At 45.4% G+C, this 24119-nt stretch overlaps 1 protein-coding gene across 7 annotated transcripts in view; it reads right to left on the bottom strand.

The window, feature by feature from the left end:
• Mta3 (metastasis associated 1 family member 3) overlaps positions 1-24119 on the bottom strand; it is a 119443-nt gene that overhangs the window by 34936 nt on the left and 60388 nt on the right. For 5 of the 7 annotated variants that reach the window (XM_040737223.1, XM_040737217.1, XM_040737219.1 and 2 more), the window contains 4 exons: positions 13582-13770; positions 8217-8291; positions 5652-5710; positions 648-772 (listed from right to left, as the gene is read on the bottom strand). In XM_040737223.1, the coding sequence (XP_040593157.1) occupies positions 648-772; positions 5652-5710; positions 8217-8291; positions 13582-13770 (448 nt within the window). The remainder of the gene's footprint in view (positions 1-647; positions 773-5651; positions 5711-8216; positions 8292-13581; positions 13771-24119) is intronic. The other 2 variants (XM_040737218.1, XM_040737221.1) reach the window with 1 other exon arrangement.

Raw genomic sequence — 24119 nt, 5'->3', positions numbered from 1 at the left:
GTTTTAAGTAAACATATATGGTGTCAACTACCAATCAGATCATTTCAAAGACCCTACACAACACAAGGGCATACATAATGACCTTGCAAACAAAGATAAATACAGCAAGGCCTGAAGCCCAAAGCAAATGTCATAACATGGCATTTCCCCAACTCATCCCTGGGAGCCTGAGTCCTGGAGCTCTGGTTTCTCCACACACCTGCCTCTCCTCCAGAAGTATCCAGCATATTTAATTTGTCAGAGAACACTGAGGAACTCCCAAAGGGGATTTGGTATATCTCAGTACCATAGTTTGGGTTAAACTAATATAACCTCACCAGCTAAAACAACAACAACCTACCAGCAAACTCAGAGACCACATGAGAAACCAGAGCAAATGCACACCTACCTTACCTGTGTGGTGCGAGAGTACTCAGACAATGTCCCTTTGCTCCCAGCGGGAGGCTGGGACAGTACCCGCACTCTGCAGAGACATTGCCTGCATCTGCACAGCAGTGACATGCTTCTAGAAGCTTCTCACCAACCCCCCGAGCGCATGCTCACACGCGCGAGTGCGTGCACACACTGACACACACACACACACACACTCACACACAGTATAGGACACCTCCCATACTTCACCGGGCACCGCCTCTGAGCAAACTCACCATAGCAGCTTTCACAGGCTCGCCCTAGGAGGGTGTTCTGGGGCTGGAACGTGGTCCCCACAGCTCCGTTCACAGTGCCAGACTTGCCATTGCTGGTGGATATTTGGTTGGGATTTGGTTTGCTGCTTTCGACGAAAGGTAAGGTGAAATGAAAAAATTGATTTGTAGGACAAGGCAAGAAGCTGGCACCTCCTCGCTAATTTACCTTCCCCAAATACAGATAAACACTTATTATATTTAGTGAAGAAGAAACAAGCTGGCAAAAGCAGGATACTAAGATGAACCCAAGTATGGGGGCCGTAGAAGACAGCGAGCAAGAAGTATAATGGCAGGCATGGGCAAACATGCTGCGATGAACCCAGCACTTTGTACACTAACCTAAGAAAATAGCAAAACAAAAAACTTAAGGAAACACACACACACAAACCACCCTGAAATACACTGGCACACATGGCTCCAGGAACTTACATAACTGAGGGTGTGTCTGGTAGAATGATAAGAAATAAATAAAATGCAGTAAAGCCAAGGCCCTGATTTATACCAAATAAAGCTATAAAATAGCCATGGTGCTGGGTATTCTAAGGGAAACGGGTCCACACCTGTGGCCACACCAGGGCCATTTCTTCATTGCATACTGCTTGCCCAGCACACACCATTAGCAAACAGACTCAGTGACTAGTATACAAAGGTCTGCCACAGAAGAGCTTCCTTCTCGGGGACCTTCATCTCTGTTACAAAGTGAAACACTGTCTCAAAATAATAGAACAGAAGGGTTTTTTGCTGTTGTTTTGTGTGTGTGTGTGTGTGTGTGTGTGTGTGTGTGTGGTGTGTATGTGTGTGTATATGTGTGTGTGTATGTGTGTGTGTATGTGTGTGTGTGGTGTCTATGTGTGTGTGTATGTGTGTGTGTGTGTGTGTGTGGTGTGTGTATGTGTGTGTGTGTGTGGTGTCTATGTGTGTGTGTATATGTGTGTGTGGTGTGTGTGGTGTGTATGTATATGTGTGTGTGGTGTGTATGTGTGTGTGTGTGGTGTGTATGTGTGTGTGTGTGGTGTGTATGTGTGTGTATATGTGTGTGTGTATGTGTGTGTGTATGTGTGTGTGTGGTGTCTATGTGTGTGTGTATATGTGTGTGTGGTGTGTGTGGTGTGTATGTATATGTGTGTGTGGTGTGTATGTGTGTGTGTGGTGTGTATGTGTGTGTGTGGTGTGTATGTGTGTGTGTGTGTGTGTTCTTTAGAACCAAAGGAAAAGGAGTGGGGCCAGAGGCAGAGGCAGGCTGATCTCCAGGAATTCCAGGCCAGCCTGGTCTACACAGTGAGTTCCAGGCCAGCCAGGGCTATGTAGAGAAAAGAAAAGAGTGGTTCAGAGACACTAACGTTCCCAAAGAGGTGTAACTTTTCCAATTGAGAAGAAATCTGCCGAGTAGCAGTTGAAACCATGCTCCCACCACTTGAAGTCAAGCCAGAAGTTTCCCAGAAATATGGAAACTTAGCATTTAAGCGCAGGGCTAAATATATGAATCTAAGAAGAGCTAATGTAGGCCTGGAGAGATGGCTCGGCGGTTAGGCGCACTTGCTGCTCTTGCAGAGGACCTGGATTTGATTCCTAGCACCCGCACAGTGTCTAGAAACCATTCTTAACTCCAGTTCCAGGGGATCTGATGCCCTCTTCTGACCTCCCTATCCTGGTATGATACACAGACATACAAGTGAGCAAAATGCTTATACACGTAAAATACATAGATAAATTTAAAAGAAAAAGAGCCGATGCCATCTTCAGTTGAGGTGCCGGAAAGAGGCAAGAGGCACTAAGACAGCCAGCTTTGCAAATGGGCCCAGGATACTGCTTGGTTGAATAAGTCACTGGAACCACAGTGACTCCTGCAGACCTGAGGACCACTGAGGAGAGCCACCCAAGATTAAATCCAGGACACAAAGAAATGCTTCAAGAGATACTCCATGAAACCGTCCTTCCTTTAACTCCCCTTCCCCTAATCTGTGCTCCAGGCTCCCACCATCTCTGCCTGGAACATTTTGGACATATCACCATTCTCCTCCGTGGACCCTACTCAAATTACTATTTGCACATAAGGGCAGTTATGAATGGTTGTGAGCCACCACGTGGGGGCTGGGAATCAAACCCAGATCCTCTGCAAGAACAGCAAGAGTTCTTAACCACTGAGCCACGCCTCCATCCCAACACTGGTTCATGCATTTATGTTTTTTAAATCTTTTCCCATTTGATAGCTTCTCCCTCTGCCATTAGCTTGTCTCTGCTGGTGAATAGTTTCCGCCACCCCACTACATCATGGTGACTTGTCAATCACTATGTTCCTGGTTACACCTCACCAGCATCGGGCAACGCTTATCACACGGCTCCCTTGAAACACAACCTGCCTCTCAGCTCCCATGACTCACTGGGTCATCCATTTGCAGCTATGAAACACCATTTGCTATATAGCAACTGAATTTATTCAGTTTCCTGCAAAGTCCCTTTCTGGTTGCTTTAGTCTCTTTCTGGTTGCTTTCCCCCAGAGATCTAACCTATGACTTGAAGTGGAAGCACTGTGTACCGTGAAGGTCACAGAGCTCTAGCCTAGCCCTTTCCCCTGGGTACCATCAGCATTTCAATATATCCTGTACACATATCCATTGTCTGTTTTGATAGAACAAGCTCAAAATGGCCTAACCTAATATTATGCCACCATTTCTGAGCTCAGTGGCACTCCATCTAATGGTGGACTCAGACTTGATGTGCCAAAGCCAGTCACCTCCTAATACAGTATCATTTCAAGAGTCCTTTCTAGGCCGAGCTGGGGTCATCTCTGCTCCTGAGAACCCGTTACTGGTCTCCACTACTGTTTCCTGGATCCACATTCCAAATGCAACCTGGGATCTTTTTCAAGACCATGACACGTCTTCCTTTAAAATTCCTCCACTCTTCATGTCCTGGGCACCCCGTACTGCCTGCCCTCCTTCCGCACAGCTGGCTAAGCTAGCTACTCATTATACACTGCTTATGCCATCTTTCTCTGGGCTCCTCAACTGTGCCCAGCCCTGGCCCAGCTCAGGAGACCACTAGCCTGGAAAGCCTGTGTTGGCTGTTCAGTACCTCTGCCGGCAGCAGACGGCACCCATACTTCCTCAGGGACTCTTTCCTGGGGACATAACAAACTACTCCCCCACCCCCACCCCCACTCCCAAAAGCTATCTTCTTGGTCACTGCTCTCAGCATACAAGGTCTGTACTTTGTGCCTCCAAAGGGCAGCCAGTAGTCTTAACTTTCTATCCCCAGGACTAACACAAAGCTTTGACTGTAGGAGACTGTGGGTCACCACCAGGCTCAAAGCACGAGGAAACAGAGAATTCTTAATCTATTAAAAACAAAAACAAAAACAAAAAACAACAACCAAAAAACCAAAAAGCCAAAAAAACAATGCTCTATTTCCGGAATAACTTGAAAATTCATTGAAGGATTCAGACAATGCATAATGATGCGGTTTTTTTTTAAATGAGTATGATTAGAAATTGCTTGTTCTCTGAGGGTCACTTAAATCAGGATATTGAAACTTTTCTGGAAAGGGGCTCCATAGTTAAGACTTTCAGGTTTGGGGTTAACAGAGTCACAACCACTAAGTTCTACGCTTTGAGTCAAAAGCAGGCTTGGACAATAGGTGATGACCAAACAGGCCTATGCTCCATTGAAACTTATTTATTCTATCCAGACTGGTTCTGGGTCCCTGACTCAGATAAAGATACCAAAGCCAATAAAAGCTGAATAGAAACAGGCATGGGGTCACTGGGCCTTAGCAGGCTGGATGCTATCACTGCGGGGCTCGGGAAGGCTGCTTCACAAGAAGGTTCACACTTTGTGTCACAAACACTGTTTTCTTTGTGGAGTGACACATCTAGAATTCATAAAGTAGATATATAATTTTAAAGGATCTCAAGGCGACCCGGAAGAAACTGGATAATTAATTATGGGACAAGTAAATTCCAGTTTTTAAAAAGTAAACCAAAGCTGAACTTTTGATCCCAGCACTTAGGAGGCAGAGACAGGCCTGAGTTCAAGGCCAGCCTGATCTACATAGTGAATTCCAGGATAGCCAGGACTACACAGTGAGACCATATCTTGAAAAAAACATAAAAACCAAAACCCAAGTGCCCCCCCACACAAAAGAAAACCCAACAGAAACATAACAAGTAAACCAGTTATATGTATATATACACCTTGAGGTAAAAGATCATTATGAAAGATCACATTTCATTGTCCATGAAGCCTCCTATATGTAAAAACATGTGTTATGCAACATATCCAACTCCAGCAGAGAATAATCTATATAAAATGACTGTATATAGTTCAAAAAACTAGAAAAACCTTGGAGCAGCAGAGAGAACGTTGTAAATCTGAGTTACCATATCTAAGACCTCAACAACAGAAAAGTACAATGCACTTAAAACAGAGCGAGTGAAAATGAGGTTGACATTCGCTCCTACGGGAAAATTGCTGGTAAACCCGGAAGACAAAGACAGAATACTGGATATGGGAAACAATCAAAACCTACTGATGATTTACAAAGCAAACAATGTGGAGTCCTCAACGCAGGCAACACCCCCAAAGGAATGATGCACGCTAACGCAACAGCACTCAGCCCACAGGGCAGGAGCCTCAGGAGGAGCCAGCTCTGTGGAACACATTAGCTTCTAGCAACAGACTTCGCTGCTCTCACTGAGGAAGCGGACACTTGCCCCGTAGCTCAAGACAAGAACAACCGGAGGCGAGTTTCCTCTTCAACACTTATGCCGGGCTGCTCAGGGTTCTGTCACCTACTCTGTTCTTTCCAACGTCATTTCAATGGGACGACAGAAAACAACTTTTGGGTTTTGAGAAGGAAAAAGGTGAGACACATGGAGAAACGCAGGCTTGTCACAGTGAGTTAATGACGCGTCTGGAATGACAGAGTTACGAGCAGGGTTAGCATCTCGGGCTTCGGTTACTTACTAAGTTGGGATGTACACTTGCTTCAACCTGCTCTCGGCTTCGGCCGCTTTTAGTCGTTTCTAATTCGAGAGATGGACAAAACATTTTACGTGAAGCACACACTAATTATTAACATCACATAGCCTTACAAACACAAGAAGATAAACATTACAGCACAATTCATTATCTTAAGACTCCTTACACATACGTAATCCTAAAACTTCAGTAGCTGGAGAACGTCATTAGCTTCTAAGCTACAGAACTGTAAGCACACATAGAATTTTTGAAGTAGATTTTCGAAGTAAAGCAATGAAAAGCTCTACTTCCCAATTGTCTATAAGGAAACTAGAAAGGACTTGTGTGTGTGTGTGTGTGTGTGCTTGTGTGTGTGTGCATGTGCCTGTGTGTGTGTGCATGTGCCTGTGTGTGTGTGCATGTGCCTGTGTGTGTGTACATGTGCCTGTGTATATGTGCATGTGCCTTGTATATGTGTGTGTGCGCACACACCTGTGTGTGCCTGTGTGTGTGCACCTGTGTGTGTGTCTGTGCGTGTGTGTGTGAGTGTGAACAAGGGGCTTCCCACACGCTCAGCATGTACTCTATCACTGAGTTTCACTTCCGCCCTCAGAGGACATTAACAATAGCCATTCTTATTTTTGTAAATTCAGTTTTCTATTTTAGTTCTTGTCTTTCTGGAAGGAATATAGGCACAGACACTGTCTCACCACCAACACACACACGCACACACATACACGCACACGCACACACACAAAACAAACAAAACTTTGCTTGTAGAAAAACATTTAGAGATAGTTTCTAAAATCTATGCCAGAAGAAGTGACTACAGTTACTCTAAATAAAATTAAATAAAGCATTACCCTCAAATGAAGAACCATATGTGGTAACTGTTGGTCAGTTCTGAGACAGGGTTTGCCTATGTAGCTGAGACTGACCTGGAACTCATTACTGTGTTGGTCAGCCTTGCCTCAAACTCCCAAGGACAGGGATTACAGGTATGCACCCCTATACCTGGTTCTGCAGTAACTTTAGACCTTGGCTGAACTCACAACAGGTTGTACTGAAGTCAACTAGGAACCAAATGCAGGGAAAGAGTAGGAAGGAGAACACATGTTCAGGTCTAGAGCCCAACCAGCGTGAAACGAAAAGCAAACAGGAAGGGGGACATTGCTCGGTCCCCAGAGAGACTACAAACCCACCCTCCAGTTATCCAACCAGTTAAAAATAAAAACGCTCAGGGACGACCTGAAACTTCAGCGGAGCCAACATTTTTTGGAAAGCAGTCTTTTTCAGGCACATTTAACTAAGTGCCATTAGCACTGTGTCTGTACCTTCTTTGGGGACACTTCCTGACTTGAACAGCACAGGTTTCCAGACAGCACAGTCTTCATTCCCACCACAGTTGTTTAAAATATGCACTTTCTGAATTACATATGGTGTTGACACTGGAAATTGTTCAATACGCTGTAGATTTCTATTCACTATTCATGACCACAGCAACTCCTGGCACTTGGGAGTGATCCTTAAAATATGCATTTGTATAGCATCCAGTACTTGCAACTGTACAGCTTGCGCATTCAGGCAAATGTTGTCTGTTTTTAATCTTTGCCTTGCTCTGCATGTGACTGCAAGTTCATGTGACCTCGAGAATCTAAAACAGGCATTTGCTGAGGTCATTTCAGAACTATGTCTTTCCCCAAAGGTAGATTTTCCAAAATTAGCAACTAAGAGATATCTGAATTTGGGACATTTGGGAAACTCAAAACGGTTCCCTAGTTTTGGATGACTTTGGAGGAGAAAGCATCAAATTATGAAAACTAAAGCTACCATACCCAGGTTTGGTGGCAGACACCTGCAGTCCTAGTACTCTGAAGCAGGGGGAACTCAAGTTTAAGAACAGTCTGAGCTGCCCTGCCTGAGCTACCCAGTGAGATCCTGTCTCAAAATAATAACATTAATGTGTTACAATTAGGGTCAAATTAGCTCAGGGAAGGACTGGGCGTGTAGCTCGGTGGCAGAGCGCCTACCTACCATACCATATATAAGACCCTAGGTATGCTCCCTAGCACCTGGAGAGGGGACCAGGTGGGGCAGAAACTCGGTCTACAGGAACCTCAAATGGGGGGTTGGGGGGCAGGTAGAGCTCATGGAACAGATGTACTATGGAAAGAGGGTTCCAAAAATCATAGCAGTGTCTGAATTTATAGGTTGACGGCCTCCGGCTCAGTTTTCAGTCCATAAGAATGCATAATCCAGGGGTTCACAACAGGGCTGGATTTCCAGTAAACCCCACTCATCACAGAGAAATGAGGCCCCCGCCATACAAGGGAAATGAGGCCTCTGTAGCCACATCTCTCTCTGTCATCAAACTGTCATGAAAGCAAATGCTGAGAACGGTGAACTATTAAGATGAAAATATTAAAAAGTATATGCTAAAGACAGGAACTTGTGGAATTTAAAGTAGCCTAGGAAAGACCACACAGGCTCAGGATTACTACATTGCTAACCAAGCCTGAAACAAACAGGAAGTGCTCAGTAATGTAATGGGGCTTGTGTCGTGAAAGTTACCTGCTGCACGTATCTGTCAGTAGTTTTCCACATGTAATAATATTCAATGATGCTAGTCAAGGACTTCCACGGGAGCTGAAAGACATGAAGATGATAATGAAAACAACCCACCGCATAGAGCATTTTCCTTCAAAACCATTTCTTCGAAACGATGTAGCAAGCATCTGTGTATTAGACTCATTCTAGAAAAGAAAAACTTTTGGAAAAAAAGCCACAAAATTAATTCTTTAGCAAAAGGTATTCATAGTATTTAATAAGAGATCCAGTCCAATGCATGCATCCCATTTCTCATCAATTTGGTTAAAATTACAAACATCATCTCTGGGAATATTTCCTGGCTTAGTCAGGAAAGTTTTAGCCCTGTGAAGCAGTGACAGGAGGGATTGAAGCACAGTTAATTAACTAATTAAAATGGGCCTTTTGCATCACACTCTCTGCTCTGCCTTGGGCTGTACCGTCCCCTCTGATGCATAATTTTAGAAATATAATTTAAACAGTTTGAAGCAAAGAGGTATTGCAACTGGGTGTCTTCTGGTCTCTGGCATAGTATTTCTCAACACTTTCCTGACAACTCTCTTTGGTTTATTATAAATAAAACAACAGGCTACAACTTTGGGGAAAAGTACATAGCTAATCAGGTTTCCTATTAAGAAAAGTAAGCTTGCCTTTGCCATTTTCCATAATATTAAAAAAAATCCTACTTATGAGGCCTCCAGCAAAGAACACACTCCTTACAGCCTCTGTAAATGAGGTTTATTTACCAAGACAATGGAGAGTGGCTGGCCTCCACAGAGACAGGAAGGATCGAAAGGGCCACCTTGAGCTGTGGCGGATTTTGCTAAGGTAACTCAGCCCTCTGACTCGAAGCACACCATAAGGAGCCAGTTAAAACTGTACCCTCGGTCGCCTTGGCAGCTGTGGGGCTGCTTGGGACCTATCTGGCAACATCTACGACATCCTACACCCTCCCTCCGCTAATTTCTTACATGTTTGTTCTAAAGAGAAACCAGGAATTTTAGAGGAAGGCTGATCCGGGTAGCAACTTAGACAGTAGTTACAGATGCAGTTTCTTTGCAGGACCATGAATGACATAGCCACGAGCTTTCAACTGCAGGTTAGACAAATAGCTGTTCAGGATTTTTGGTTTTAAACTCAATGCACTCATCTAATAGAATCTGAAAGATACCCTCAACGGGGCCCCAGGTCAGTCATGGAGTGGTTTCTAAGCCATTAGTGTCGTCTCTCCTTGAAAAAAAAAAAAGGATCTGTCACTAATTTACCTGGAAACCCAAGAAAAAGAAGCCAAATGACCTTGTAAACCACGCTATCAGACACTGTATTTCATTTAGTCCGTGGAGTCCATACAGGCCATGCCCAGCACCAGCTCCTTTCGACCAAGGACAGTGGCAGGCAATGACTCAGCATCACCCCTCTCTCAACCTCTCTTATGGCTCCTGTGACACACACTCACCAAAGAGGTCAATGCCTATTGGATGGTGCCTATCCAAATCATACTGCCACAACACCGCAGCCAGCAAGGGCCCAGCAGAGCACACCACCCTCATGATCTGAAGAGAAGGAAAACTACTCCAGGTATGTAAAGCGTGGTGGTGCATGCCTGTAATCCCAGCCTTAGAATTCTGAGGCAATAGGATCAAGTCTGAGGCCAGCCCGGACTACATGAGACCTCTCAAACCCCAAAAGAAGGGGTCTGGAGAGACACATTTGCTGCTGTTCCAGGAGTCTGTCTCGGTTCCCAGCATCCACATGATAGCTCTCAACCTCCTGTACTTCCAGTCCTGGGGGGTCCAATGTCCTCTTCTGGCTTCTATGGGCACTAAGCATGCACGTGGCGTGCAAACATACATGCAGACCAAACACCCATATATGCAGAATAAAAGTAAATAGCAAAAAGAGAAGATCTCCAAGTCTTGCGGTTCAGATGACTTCTTATTCATCACTGCTCCAAACAGTGCAATTGGCTAAATATGCAGATAATGCAGACATAACAAAAGGCAACGAACCAAACAGATGAACTGGCTTAGTCATGTGTGCTCGGGGCCTGGAAGAGGTGAGAGCTGCACCCGTAAATGGAGCAGACGGTGAAGCCATGGAAAGTCAGCAGCATCGAAAGGACAGTGTATCACCTGGACCCCACAGAAGAGTCCCATGGGAAGATATGATGGGCTTGTCGGAATAATCCTGCAGCTAGCCAGGCAGTAAAACCCATCAGGTGAGAACTGGGACGGGGATGGGGGCTAGAAGACTAGCCGAGGGGAGACTTTCCTGGTGGTGAGGAAAACTGATGGGGGCTGTCCTTCTGTATACGTTTCTCTTACTGGTTGATGAATAAAACACTGTTTGGCCAATAGAGTCAGGAAGACGGGTGGGGCTAGGAGACCAGGAGACAAAAACGTCCCAGTGTATGTTCTGTAGACCTTTTAGAGAACAGGCGATTGCTCTTTTCAACTCACTGATGAAAATCTATGAGATGGGCGCTATTAAAGAAGAAACACCCTACAAAGGCAGAGAGACAGAGACAGAGAGACAGAGACACAGAGAGACAGAGACAGACAGAGAGAGACAGAGAGAGACACAGACAGAGACACAGAGAGAGACAGAGACAGACAGAGAGACAGACAGAGAGACAGAGACAGACAGAGATACAGAGACAGACAGAGACACAGAAAGAGACAGAGAAAGACAGAGAGAGACAGAGAGAGAAACAGACAGAGACACAGAGAGAGAGAGACAGAGAGAGACAGAGAGAGAAACAGAGACAGACAGAAAGAGACAGAGAGACACAGAGAGAAACAGAGACAGACAGAGAGAGAAACAGAGACAGACAGAGAGACAGAGAGAGAAACAGAGACAGACAGAAAGAGACAGAGAGACAGAGAGAGAAACAGAGATAGACAGAGAGAGACAGAGACAGACAGAGACACAGAGAGAGAGAGACAGAGAGAAACAGAGACAGACAGAGAGAGACAGAGACAGAGACAGACAGAGACACAGAGAGAGAGAAACAGAGACAGAGAGAGAGACAGAGAGACAGAGAGACAGAGAGATGAGCCTGCCTCGTCACTCAAGTGCTGCTGGCACTACTCTAAACAAGCGCTCTGAGGGAAAGACTCTTGCCAAGAGAACTAACGTAGGGAACACAGAGGCACCGCATTCTGAACTGTCACCGGAGCACACAGAGAAACAGGAAAAAACTTTCTCTTTAGCACTTCTCAGCTAGCGGTGGGATTTGTCATTGCTGTTGAGGGAGGGGTTCAGATAGCCCAAAGTGGCTCAAACTCGGCATATACATAGCTGAGAATGGCCTTGAGCTATGGATCCTCCCCGAGCGCTGGTTTTACAAGCATTGACCCCACCATATTTGGCTCCAAATTTGGTTCTTTATAACAAACAAACAAAACCACTTATCTATGTCTTTGTTTGTTTGTTACAGGTGCGGGTACATCACACAAGGACAGTTTGTGGTATCAGTTTTCACTTTCTGCCGTGTGGGTCCCCGCCATGGATCTCGGGTTGTAAGGCTGGACAGTTATAAGTGCCTTTACTGGCTGAACTACCTCACTGTTCCTAGCAAAGGGCCTTCGGGAGATCTTTGAGCTTACACTTTTAGCTCTATTATGCTCATAACTTTTGTATCAACAGCACCGTACTGCTATGACGACTTGGCCATAAGCCTTTAATCAGGTCTTGAACCTAAGATCTCCCCGCCTCAGCCCCACCTGACTATTAGGATTACCGAGATGCATCACCTACCTGGTTTTAGAATTTAGTGTTATAGCTTGTAACAATCTAGGTGTGACTGAGATTTTGTCAGGACAGAGCTCATTGCTAATAACTTACATGTACTGTGCCTGAAATTTAATGTATTTATACATATTGATAGTTAACAATTGTTTTAGAACTAATTTGAGGGATATCCAACAAAATGAAAGGCAGGATGCCAGCTCTTATCTACGTATGATAGTTAAGGAGTGGACCCTTAGGCGGGTATACAATGTTATACACCTATAATCCCGACACTCGGGAGGCAGACACAAGATGACCTGCCCAGGTTCAATACCAGCCAGGGTTACATAGTGAGGCCCTACCACAAGCACACAAACAAATCTATTTCTACAATTAAAATGAAGGGTGGCTATTATAGAAAGTAATTTATGAAGATCTCAAGCAAAATGTCTTTTTCAAGGAGAATACATTTAACTAAATCAAGCAAGACACCTGGGGTGGCTGTGCAGTTATAACGCCAGCTACTCCAAATGCTGAGGCAGGAGCTGGGAAGTCCGAGGGAAGCCTGTGCAACTGAGTAAAACTGACAAAGACGGTGTGAATGGGCCTGGGTTAGGATTCTGTGATGGATGCTCCTAAGGCACCAGAAAGCTCGGGTTGCCCTCTAGCACTGGAATCTTAAAAAGTCCGTCTTCCTCAGCACGAACGCACGCATAACGCACGCATAACAGTAACATGTTAGGTGTGGCCATTATTTCCTGGTGTACGTACATCACACTGTGCAACATGAATACACAATCCCTCAATGAATCTGAAAGAGGAATAAATTTTAGACGTAGTAAGATTCTGACACTGCACATCATTAAGAGTCAAAGCTGGCTGGGAACTGGGAAGCAAACCCGGCTCTTCTGCTTGGTCAAGTCACACCTACGAGTCCACGTCAGCGGCTGGCAGCACAACTAGGGGGAGTGTGAAGCAGACAGAACAGAGAGAGAACACACAGACCGCAAGTTTAGCACTAATGCTCAGAACTGCCCACATCTCTGCTTGGAAATCAGCGCTGCAGAGGGTAAACTCATGCAGCCAAGGTGTATTCCAGCAGCTCAGGACTCCTCGCCCCCAGGTCGTATCCTCCGTACAAAGCACATGTCAACTGCTTCCTTTATAAGGGACCCTTCATTTTATTTTAAGCAAATAAAGTTACTGTCTGGGCTGAAGGTGTGATTCAATGGCAGAGCACATTCTCAAAGCCCGTCTTCCACCCCTGGCACTATAATGAACTTGTAGCTGTGGTCACACCCTTTGGGCGTGGTTTCAGGTACAGATGTGACTCATTAGAAGGTAGAGGAGGGGCTGGCTCACGCTCTCCACTCTCTTGGGAAGGGCAGAGACTGCATCATCTGGAGCAGGAAGACTGCGGCGGTTATTTACTCTTGTCTGTGTGAGTTCTTCCCTAATAAACACCCATTTATCATTTATGTTGGGTCTGGTGGACTCATTTAAACCCTGCCTTCAATTGGTACCCAATTGAGGCCACAGGCATGCTAAATATGTAAGAGTCAGTAAACAGATAAACAATATTCCTGTCCCAACGGTTCACTCACGGTTTTCCACTTACAAAGTCCTGACGGATGTCGTTGAAGTCTTTGCCATATTTTTCCAGTGCTTCTTCGAATAAGCTGGCTTCAGAGGCCGACCACTCCTCCATCTCATCTCTGCACAGGACCGGCCCTCCAAGTGGCACCAGGACACTTATGGCACTGCTCAGGTCATAGCTGTGCCTATACAGCGTATCCATGGCATGGAACTGGAGAGAAGACACACAGGAAAGAAAAGTCAAGTGGGCTTGTATACCTGCAGGCCAGCAGAAACCGGAACACTGGATGCAGGATATGCATAATTAGCGGCATCTTTAGGACTTCCTTTTAAACAGCAAAATCAAACAGCCAGTCACCATCAAAGAATTGCTTTAGGAGAATGCTGTCTGGTAAGAGAATGCTAAAGTGTTTTAAAAATACATCCATTTGGAATGGCAACAATGATGAAGGTCCAGATGCTCAAGATATTCAATAAAGAACACAATCAATTTTAAGTCAAGGTTTCATTTACTTAAAAATAACCAAGTCACTTCAGTTATTGTGGACTATCATAATCTTCACTGACCAAGGGACAAACATAGTATGTGTGAGATAGAAAAAGCATTGTACTAAAAGCATTGGTTCAAGTTAGAGAATCATGTACTATTAATAAGAACAAGAGATGAAAAGAAAAAAAACAGAATAGAGCATCATATTAAAGCAAAACTGTGCATTTGGGCCAACAAGATGCCTCAGCAAGTAAACGTGCTTGCTGCCAAGGCTACAACTGAGTTCAGTTCTCCTACCCACATGGTAGAAGGAGAGAATCGACTCCCAGAGATGTCCTCCTAGCTCCACGTACACTCCGTGGCACACATATACTCACACACATACACACAAAATAAATAAGTAAAAAGAATACACTTAATATTAAACACAAAACAAGCAACATTACAAACCCGTGTTCACATGTAACTTGGTTGAGACTTTGGGAAGACCAAGAGCAGATGAGCAGGCATGCTTAGAGCAGCCAGGCCAGTGTGGGCTTCTGTAGATGCTAAGGAAGGGTGATTTGAAAAGGGGACAGAGATGAGGACATATGAGTGGGAGGGTATGGTAGTGTGTTTTCCCAGCATGCACCAAGTGCTGGGCTTGATTCCCAGCTCCCACCCCACTCCCTGACCAGCAGCAGATATAAAATTTTTGGAAATTTAGCCAGGGAAGAGTAAGAATCCTTTACATGTGTGCACATGTTTATGCATACCAAGAAAACTGCAGAGTAGAACAGTTAGCTCTGCGTGCGCACGCGCGCACAGACACACACACACACACACACACACACAGAGGCTGGCAAGGTGACCCTGTTTCTGTGTCTGCCCCCACCACACACAGGCTTCAGAGCACATGAATGCCAAGCCTTGCATTGTGTCAGTCATTTAAAATGTCGCAAATGGGCATGGCACGGTGGAGCACACCATTAGTCCCAGCACTTTGGAGCCACGGGCAGTTATCTTTGAGTTCCAGCCAGCCAGGGCTACACAGTGAGAGCCTGTCCTCCAATAATCCAAATAAACAAATACATAGATAAATAGATAAATAAATAAATGCATTAATTAGCCATGTAGTGGTGATGCACACCTTTAGTCACAGCACTTGGGAGGGAATGGAGGTGGTTCTCTGAGTTCAAGGTCAGCCTGATCTACAGAGCAAGTTCTAGACAGCCAGAGCTACACAGAGAAGCTCTGTCTCAAAACAAACCAACAACAGTTAATTAATTAAAATATATATTTACAGCTGGACATGGTAGTACATGTCTGTAATCTTAGCATACTCAGGAGTGAGGCAGGAGGATTACACATTTGAGCCAGCCAGCCAGCCAGTGAAATCCTACAACACAACAAGGGTGAATTTACACTGTGAGACATTAACCAACACGGCCGATATGAACAAAGAAATTGAATTTGTTGACAAAGACAAAGGCGGCAGCAACTAGTACAGATAGATCTGTTTAGTAACTGGTTGGACAAGGTTTGGCATCAGCTTTAAAACCAATCTCTGGATTCCACAAAACAAAAGTGAGTAGGAAATGCCAATATCAGCTTCCATTGACAGTCACAGCTTGGGCCGCTGTTTGAGGCGGTCATTTGCTGCAGGCCTCAGGGGTGAGGCAGCGCTCTCTGAGAGAAGCCCTCTCTGTGGCACCTCGGCTTCAGAATGCTGGCCCCGCTCTTACCTCCTGCTCTCATACCCTGACAAGTTTCACAGGTGATGAGTCTGATTCTCCAGCCACCCTCACCAAATAGACCCTGTGATTTACCTGTCTGTCATCTCCACATCTGAGCCCTCTTTGTGACCATCTCATAACAAAAACAGAAAGAAAGATCGATAGTATCTACGGATCCTTTCAACTAAGGATAGGGCCACAGACTGCTGTTACTTTAATGTCCTAAACTGACAACAGGTAATACAATTAAAAACAAAAACAAAAACTAGAAGACTAGGTAGCATTCAAAAGCCAAGCCCACCACTTGGGATGTGGAGGCAGGAGAATAAGGAAGTCAGGGTTGTCCTTGAATACATTAAGCCTGTCTCAAACACCACAACAAAGTCAATAATTACACAAGGGCTCAAGTATAGCTTAGTGCCAGACTTGCTTGAGGTTTGATCCTCAACTCCCCCTTTAAAAAGTTAACTGTGATGCTGAAACAGCTGACCTGAGCGAGTTGGAGCTCGCCAATCCCAGTCTGACAGCTGGGGAATCAGCATGGGACAGAACCAGGCCCTCTGAATGTGGGTGTCAGTTAGGAGGCCTGGGCAGTTTATGAGGCCTCTGGCAGTGAAACCAGTATTTATCCCTAGTGCACGAACAAACTTTGGGAGACCATTCCCCATGGAGGGATACTTTCTTAGCCTAGAGACACAGGGGAGGGCCTAGGCCCTGCCCCAAATGATGTGACAGACTTTGATGATTCCCCCATGGAAGGCCTCACCCTCCCTGGATACTGGATGGGGGTGGGATGGAGGTGTCAGTGGGGGATTGTGGGAGGATGGGAGGGAGAGGGAACTGGGATTGGCATGTAAAATAAGATTGTTTCTAATTTAAATAAGAACTTATAAAAAAAGAAATTTTTATAACTAACATGCTCTGAAAACCAATGCCACAGAATTAAGTGTTTGTCTCAGGTGACAGGTGCATCAACCAGATAATTGGAGGAAACCATGTTATAAACCATAGCACAAGCCACATGCAAGGATATCCACTGCATCCAGGTACTCAGGGGGTCCAGACTGCAGGACAGCTTCCAGAGCACCAATCAGCTCCAGCCAGCATTAGCACCATGAGAGTCATCTCAAGTGAACCGCAGCCTGGCCGAGAGGGCAGTGTAGTTGGTATGAGCAGACGCTCCATACTGTAGGGGCAATTTCACGATGGAAATCAGAGCCTTCTCTCTCTCATATGGCCCTATTAACCTCATCTTTCTGAGGCACATACATGTTGCTTTTGAATGAACTTTTGTGTGGTCCAACTGTACTCTTTAAAAGCTTTAAGGAAAAGAACATAGCTTCTACAACAAAAGAAAACAATGTTCAATAGAGAAAATAACAAAAATTTAGGAGACCATAGAAATTCAGTGACGTGCGCCTTCTCCTGTGTTCCAGAATACGAACTGGGAGGGCATAAGGGAACTCTGGGGATATTACGTTTTATCTACACCTAGTGGTGGTTTTACACTGATGTTTGCAACCGTGAAGGTCACCCACACATGAGATATGCTGCACATATACCCCAACTTAAAATTAAAAACAGAAACAACTCAAGTCTCCCCTCAGATAAATACTTTACAAAGACCACATCTTTTCAATAGATACAAACACACATTGCAAGATCCATTCAAATCTAAATTTTGAAAATCATAACTGAGCACAAGCTGTTCCCTCTGCCAAAAAGCAAAGGTGTTGTCACATTTCATCTCATTCATAACAGATGGAAATGACAAATAGAAGTATTTTAGGAGGAAGACTGACAAGGAAATCTTGGCAGTGGGGTTTTCGCCTTTTGTTCATTAAACAGAACAACGCTGTGGTAAACTGGATGGTTGTCCAGCAAAACTTTCACCTCCTGCCCTGGACCTCCACAGAAGGCCACTCTGCCCCTGTACAGACACTGGGCTTTTGGCACATGATTTGCTTGGCCGGTAGAATGCTAAAATATATGACATAGCTGGATGTCATTGGTGTGTGCCTTTAGTCCCAGCACTCGGAGGCAGAGGCAGGTGGATCTCTGAGTTCCAGACCAGCCTGGTCTACAGAGTGAGTTCCAGGACAGCCAGGAAACCCTGTCTAGCCCCCCCCCAAAAACTATAAAACAAAACCATATATATATATATATGAATGAATGGCACGACATAACTGATGTTTGGTGTGTGTTTGTGAACTTGACCTTCGTCTCTTATGCTAATGACTTGTGTTCACAGAGGCTGGGAGATGCAGGAGAGTGGGACTAGGCCAGCATGTAGCTTGGCTGAGTCTCGTTCACCAGAGTCCTAGAAGATCTGCTGCTGCTCAGTGTGTGAGATGAGACATGAACTGGATAAGCCTCTGGGGCAGTGTGCGAGTGATGCCATCTGAGAAGAGAGAACGAATTCATGGAGGTGCTCCAAGTTCTGCAGGCAGGCACCTTCACCATCGCTCTACTCGGAACTAGCTGCTTTGGCTTAAGACTGAGTGGTGTAAGGGCTCTGGCCCGAGAGGACGCGCCAGTGAGGGCCGTGAGCCAGCGGCGGCTTCCATTTAGACTGCAGGAGAACCACCTCTCCTAGTTTCCCAGGCCTGCCTGTGTCCCTTCTTGCACTACAGTCGTGTATGACCTGAAGATCATCACTAGGCTCTGCTTTCCAGGGAGCACACGCTTCATACACGCCACTCTCACACAACACTGCCTGACACTCACATGTTTAATACTAACTACTGATCTGCTCAGGAACAATTTCATAAGAACCTCACATTTTTAACTCCAGCACAAACTACAGCATTCGAGACACTAAGTCAATTCAAAACTGACTGAACTCGAGCTTTCTTTCCAAGCAACGGGTAAATATAAACTCTGATGGATAAATCTGTAGCTATGATCAAAGCGAAAGTTTTTGTACATAAAAAGTGTACCTTCCACTTGTATTTTTGCTTCAGCAGGAACAAAATACACAGAAGGTCATGCTTCTTTTTTTTAATAGCGAAATGATTTATTTATTTATTTGTTTGTTTGTTTGTTTGTTTGTTTGTTTGTCTGTCACAGGGTTTCTCTGTTTAGCTTTGTAGACCAGTCTGGCCTCGAACTCACAGAGATCCACCTGCCTCTGCCTCCCCAGTGCTGGGATTAAAGGCGTGCGCCACCACTGCCCGTCGAAAGGATTTATTTTTTAAACTGAAAATATTATTTTCTCATTCAACGCATCCTGACTTGAGGCTTTAGAGGAAATTACAGCTGGGCATGGTGGTACACACAGGTAATCCAAGCACTTGGAGGTGGAGGCAGGGAGATCAAGAGATGAAGGCTAGGCTTGGAAACATACTGAGCTTCGGGCTAGCCTGGGCTGTATGAGGCTGCCTCAAACTATACCCCCACAGCCCTCTATTGTACAGGACTGTGCTCTGAGCCAAACTACCACCACCATCATGAGTTCAGCTGTGCCTGCTTGCAAACATTCATCACAGCTAGACTTGCTAAGTATTGAGGTTCCTTCAGTACAGAAGCAGGGGTAGAGAGGGGAGTGGGACCCGAGCGCAAGTATCCGGCCACGCCTCCCAGCCAGTTGTATGCAATTTTACCCTAATTGTACCTGCCCTTAAGGAGAGGTAGAATGTATGGGCTGGAAAAGTCTGGATGTTGGTGGCTGTAACAGCCCTGGGGAAGCCATCGTCCATGCTAGAAGCAGACCTTCCAGTGTAGTCCTACAGGGTCACCCTGCTGCTCCCCCAGGAAGAACTTTGGTGCACTCAAACTATGGTTTGCCATTGTGGGACCTTATCAGGTAAGGGGAAGAAGTTGCTTTGCCACCCCCAAAAATGTAGAATTTGAAACATAATAGAATAATTGGGAATATACATGTTTCCTCTATAATTCCACAAAGAACTAATTTACATTATAAACCTTACTTCATCAGAAATAAACTAACACTTCAAATAAAAAGTTATGAGATTAGGATAAGTAGAAGCATGCAATAAGGAAAATGATATAAATCAAAATATTTTAGTTAAAGTTAAGCTGGTAGAAGAACATTTACAATCTAAAATGTATAAAGGAGAGACAAAAAAGAATTGGCTGAAAATGGTCTTTAAGAAAACACCAGGCCTGGTGGGACACACAGCACCTGGGTGGCTGAGGCAGAAGGGCTGCAAGTTCAAGCCTACACAGCAAGATTCTGTCTCAAAAAAAAAATCAAAATCAATCAGGAAAAGAAGTATCAAAGTAGATCTAAAAGTAGAAAATAAAGAGGAAAATTAAATAGAAATCATACAATAAAACCTCATTTTTATGAATAAAAAGGTATATGGCAAAGCTATCAAGGAAAACACAAAACTCTCTCTCTCTCTCTCACACACACACACAAATGACAAATTTCTAACTTTTAGCAAGATTTAGGGCCAGAAAAAGAGTTGTTTCTTCTTCTCTAATGGACATTACTGGGACAACTGGTCAACCGGAATAAATCCCTTTCATTAAACTGTTGCAACAGTGCCATTTTATACTATGTTAGTGCAGGAGAAACGTATTACTTAGGGACAAATACTTAGCAATAAATACCCATTCTGAAACTTACTCTCAAGCTGTCTGGAAATAACACATGCATAGTTAAAAACTGACAGGTGGCCATTTAAGTAACTCATGGTTAGTTAAAACTGTGTTTGGCCTGAGTGCCTCACCAGACTAGACCACATCAGAATGGAGCCCCTTCTGTTAAAGCCAACTGATTAAACTCAATGGGAATCTCCCATCCACAAATGCCACAAATGCTGGGGCCCAGTTTCTATGAGGCCACAGGAACAGTGTTGTCTAATGCTAGAAATGTAGATAAAGCCAGTTAGATCCCAGCACTCAGGAGGCAGAGGCAAGAGAAGTTCTGTGAGTTCAAGGCCAGCCTGGTCTACATAGTGAATTCCAAGACAGCCAGGACTGTTACAGAGAAACCCTGTCTTGACAAAAAAAAAAAAAAGAAAGAAAGAAAAAAGAAAAGATATATAAGCATAAGCTGTTATCAATTCACATCTGTAAGTTCAAAACTCTTTTCAAAAGTCTAGAGCATTTAAATTCTCAACTATCTTTCCCCCACATTCAAATACAGCGATCTTCTGAAGTTCCCCGTGTTAGTGTTTAACTCAAGAAGAAAAGTAAAGTACGGCTGAAGGGGCTCAGTTGGTAGGATGCTTTGTCCAGTATGCACAAAGCCCTTGGTCCAGTCACCAGCGCCAATAACAGTGGTACAGCGGTGCCCACCCCGATCCCAGCACCCAGGCTGCACAGTCACCAGCGCCAATAACAGTGGTACAGCGATGCCCACCCTGATCCCAGCACCCAGGCTGCACAGTCACCAGCGCCAAATAACAGTGGTACAGCGATGCCCACCCTGATCCCAGCACCCAGGCTGCACAGTCACCAGCGCCAAATAACAGTGGTACAGTGATGCCCATCCTGATCCCAGGACCTAGGCTGCACAGTCAGGAGTTTTGGAAGTCAAGACACGGAAGTTCAAGGCTGGACTGGGATACTTACAATCTTTCTAAAGATAAATAATAAAACAAAGGAAAAGAAAGGAAGGGAGAGGGAAGGAGGGAGGGAGGGAGGGAAGAAGGGAGGGAGGGGAGGAAGGAAGGAAGGAAGGAAGGAAGGAAGGAAGGAAGGAAGGAAGGAAGGAAGGATTGGAGCAACAGGGTTCAGTGTGTGACAGCACTCTCCATCAAGCCTGACAGCCTGAGTTAACTCCTCAGGTTGTCCTCTGACACGCATACGCACAAGTGTGCATACAGTGGCAAAAACACAGTCAGGGAAATGGTTCAGTGGGTTGTTGTGCAAGCACCTGAATTTTTAAAAAGTGGGGTATGGCCTCTCACACACCTGTGACCCCAGCACTCCGGTGAACGAACAGGAAGATTGCTGGGACTTGCTGGTTTCCAGCCCAGATTCAGGAGACTCTGTCTCAAAGGAATAAGTTAGACAGCAACAGAACAGGATATTAGATGTTCTCTTCTGGTGTCTGCATGTGTGCGCGCGCACACACACACACACACACACACACACACACACACACACACATATACAGGAGAGAGAGGGAGAGAGAGGAAGAAGGAGGGAGAAGGAGGGAGGGAGGGAGGGAGGGAGGGAGGGAGGGAGGGAGGGAGGGGGAGGGAGGGAGAGAGAGACAGAGACAGAGACAGAGACAGAGACAGAGAGAGATGGAGACAGAGACAGAGACCCCAAAGTAAAAAACAAAAGACAACAACAAAAAAACATTGTCAGGCAGTGATATAGTGCACACCTATAATTCCAGCCCTTAGTGAGGTCAATTCAAGTCTGTGAGTCTGAGGCCAGCCTGGTCTACAAAGTGAGTTCCAGGACAGCCAGGGTTACATGAAGAAAACCTGTCTTGAAAAACAAAGAAACAAATAAACAAGCCTGTTAACTTGGTGAAACAAAAGAATAAGCCTGTTAAGGTGGAAGTTTCACCCCAGTGGGGGTGTGGAAACTTTTACCTGTCTTATCCAAAACTAATTACTAGATTTGGTCCCAGACTTCAAGTGAACTCATGCGTATAACAGGCGCTGTGCTTGGTGCTGGAGTCAGCAATGCAGAGGAACAGATACAGCCACTCGCTGCTGGAGAGTCTTAAAAACTGGCATGTAGGAAGTGATTGTTCAATGGAAGAAGAGGGAGGGAGAAGAGAGAGAGAGAGAGAATCACTCACAAGGCCCAGGACGAGCCAGGTGTGGTGGTGCGCACTTTTAATCCCAGCATTGCAAAGTGTGAGGCAGGTGGACTTCTGTGAGTTCCAGAACAGCCAGAACTGCATAGTGAGATCCTATCAAAAACAAACAACAAGCCGGGCGTGGTGGCACACACCTTTAATCCCAGCACTTGGGAGGCATAGGCAGGCAGATCTCTGTGAGTTTGAGACCGGCCTGGTCTACAAGAGCTAGTTCCAGGACAGTCTCCAAAGTCGCAGAGAAACCCTGTCTCAAAAACACCAAAACAAACAACAATAAAGAAATCAAAGCCAGGAAACTAACAGGAGTCCAGAGGACACCAAGAGTCTGGAGAGAGGAAGGTATAATGAGAATTTGTATTTTGTCATAATTACAATTAAATGATACCACAGGCTCACAGGATGGGAGCGGGAAAGGGCACACTTTCAGAAGATCAGCTGCGTTACAGACATGTGGAGCCACCCTAGTATCTAAGTCCACGTCTCACTGAACCAACACGGCCAGCCTTCCTCAGTCCAGACCTGCCTGTCACTAGCCCACAGAGACAACCCTTGTGCAGTTTATTCCCTGATCTGTGCCCCGGGCTCATCACCTGAAGAATACCAGGTTTTCAAGGCTACAACACAAAAATCCCTTCTGCTTTGATTCCAAGTTACTCAGTTTTCAGAGTCCAGGCAGGAGAGCAAAGCCAGAGTACTGTTTCTCCAGCAGTGAGCCAACAAACAGGTCACTAACAATACTGACACGCTCTGCAAGCCAAGGGCTGTCATTGTGGCCAACACCACAAATTGAGGAGAAGCAGGTTGACACTCTACCAATTCCAGTCCCAACAGCCTGGCAATGTTCCAGTCCAGGACAGACTGTATACATGTCACACACAACACTGGCGCCACGGTCCCGTTGCTTAGTGTCTACACAGCCATCTTTCTTTGTGTGAGACCTGCACAATGCTCCCACAATGATAGGCAGGCATGGGATGACTATCACCCTGCCCATCCCTCAGGTGAGGGGCGGAGAGGGAGGGGTGCCAGCTTGTGTCAGCACTTCTAATTGACGCTTTCCCCAGACCCCCTCAGTTTGTACCTAAATTTCCAGGACCTAAAGGGTCCAAGTGAACCCGAAGCTACAGCGAAGGAGCCAAGGCATTAGCTTTCAGTCTATCTCGTCTCTCCACCCCCTCCTCGCTCTGTGTCATGCGGTGTCTGTCTGTCTGTCTGTCTGTCTGTCTGTCTCTCTCTTTCTCTCTCTCTCTCTCTCTCTCTCTCTCTCACACACACACACACACACACACACACACACACACACACACACACACACTACATCTTCAAGAGAGGCGGCAGCCCAGGCGTTCTAATGAAGAGGAGGCCAAGGGAACCCAGTAGAACAGGAGAATGGATATGATTCAACGTGACAGCCTGAACCTCCAAGTCCACTTCTGTTTACAAGAAGAAAAAGTATTAGAGTAGTGAGATGGCGTGTATGTGATGGGGCACGCCTTTAATCCCAGCACGTCAGAGGCAGAGGCCAGTCCAGTCTACAGGCTGAGTTCAGGCCATTCAGGGATACTGCCGAGACTCTGTCTCTAAATACATGAATTTATTTA

Source organism: Mesocricetus auratus, unplaced genomic scaffold (genome assembly GCF_017639785.1).
Source record: "Mesocricetus auratus isolate SY011 unplaced genomic scaffold, BCM_Maur_2.0 Super-Scaffold_100676, whole genome shotgun sequence".
Taxonomy (NCBI): domain Eukaryota; kingdom Metazoa; phylum Chordata; class Mammalia; order Rodentia; family Cricetidae; genus Mesocricetus; species Mesocricetus auratus.
The sequence above is the reverse complement of the archived record's forward strand: the minus strand, read 5'-3'. Positions and strand labels throughout refer to the sequence as shown.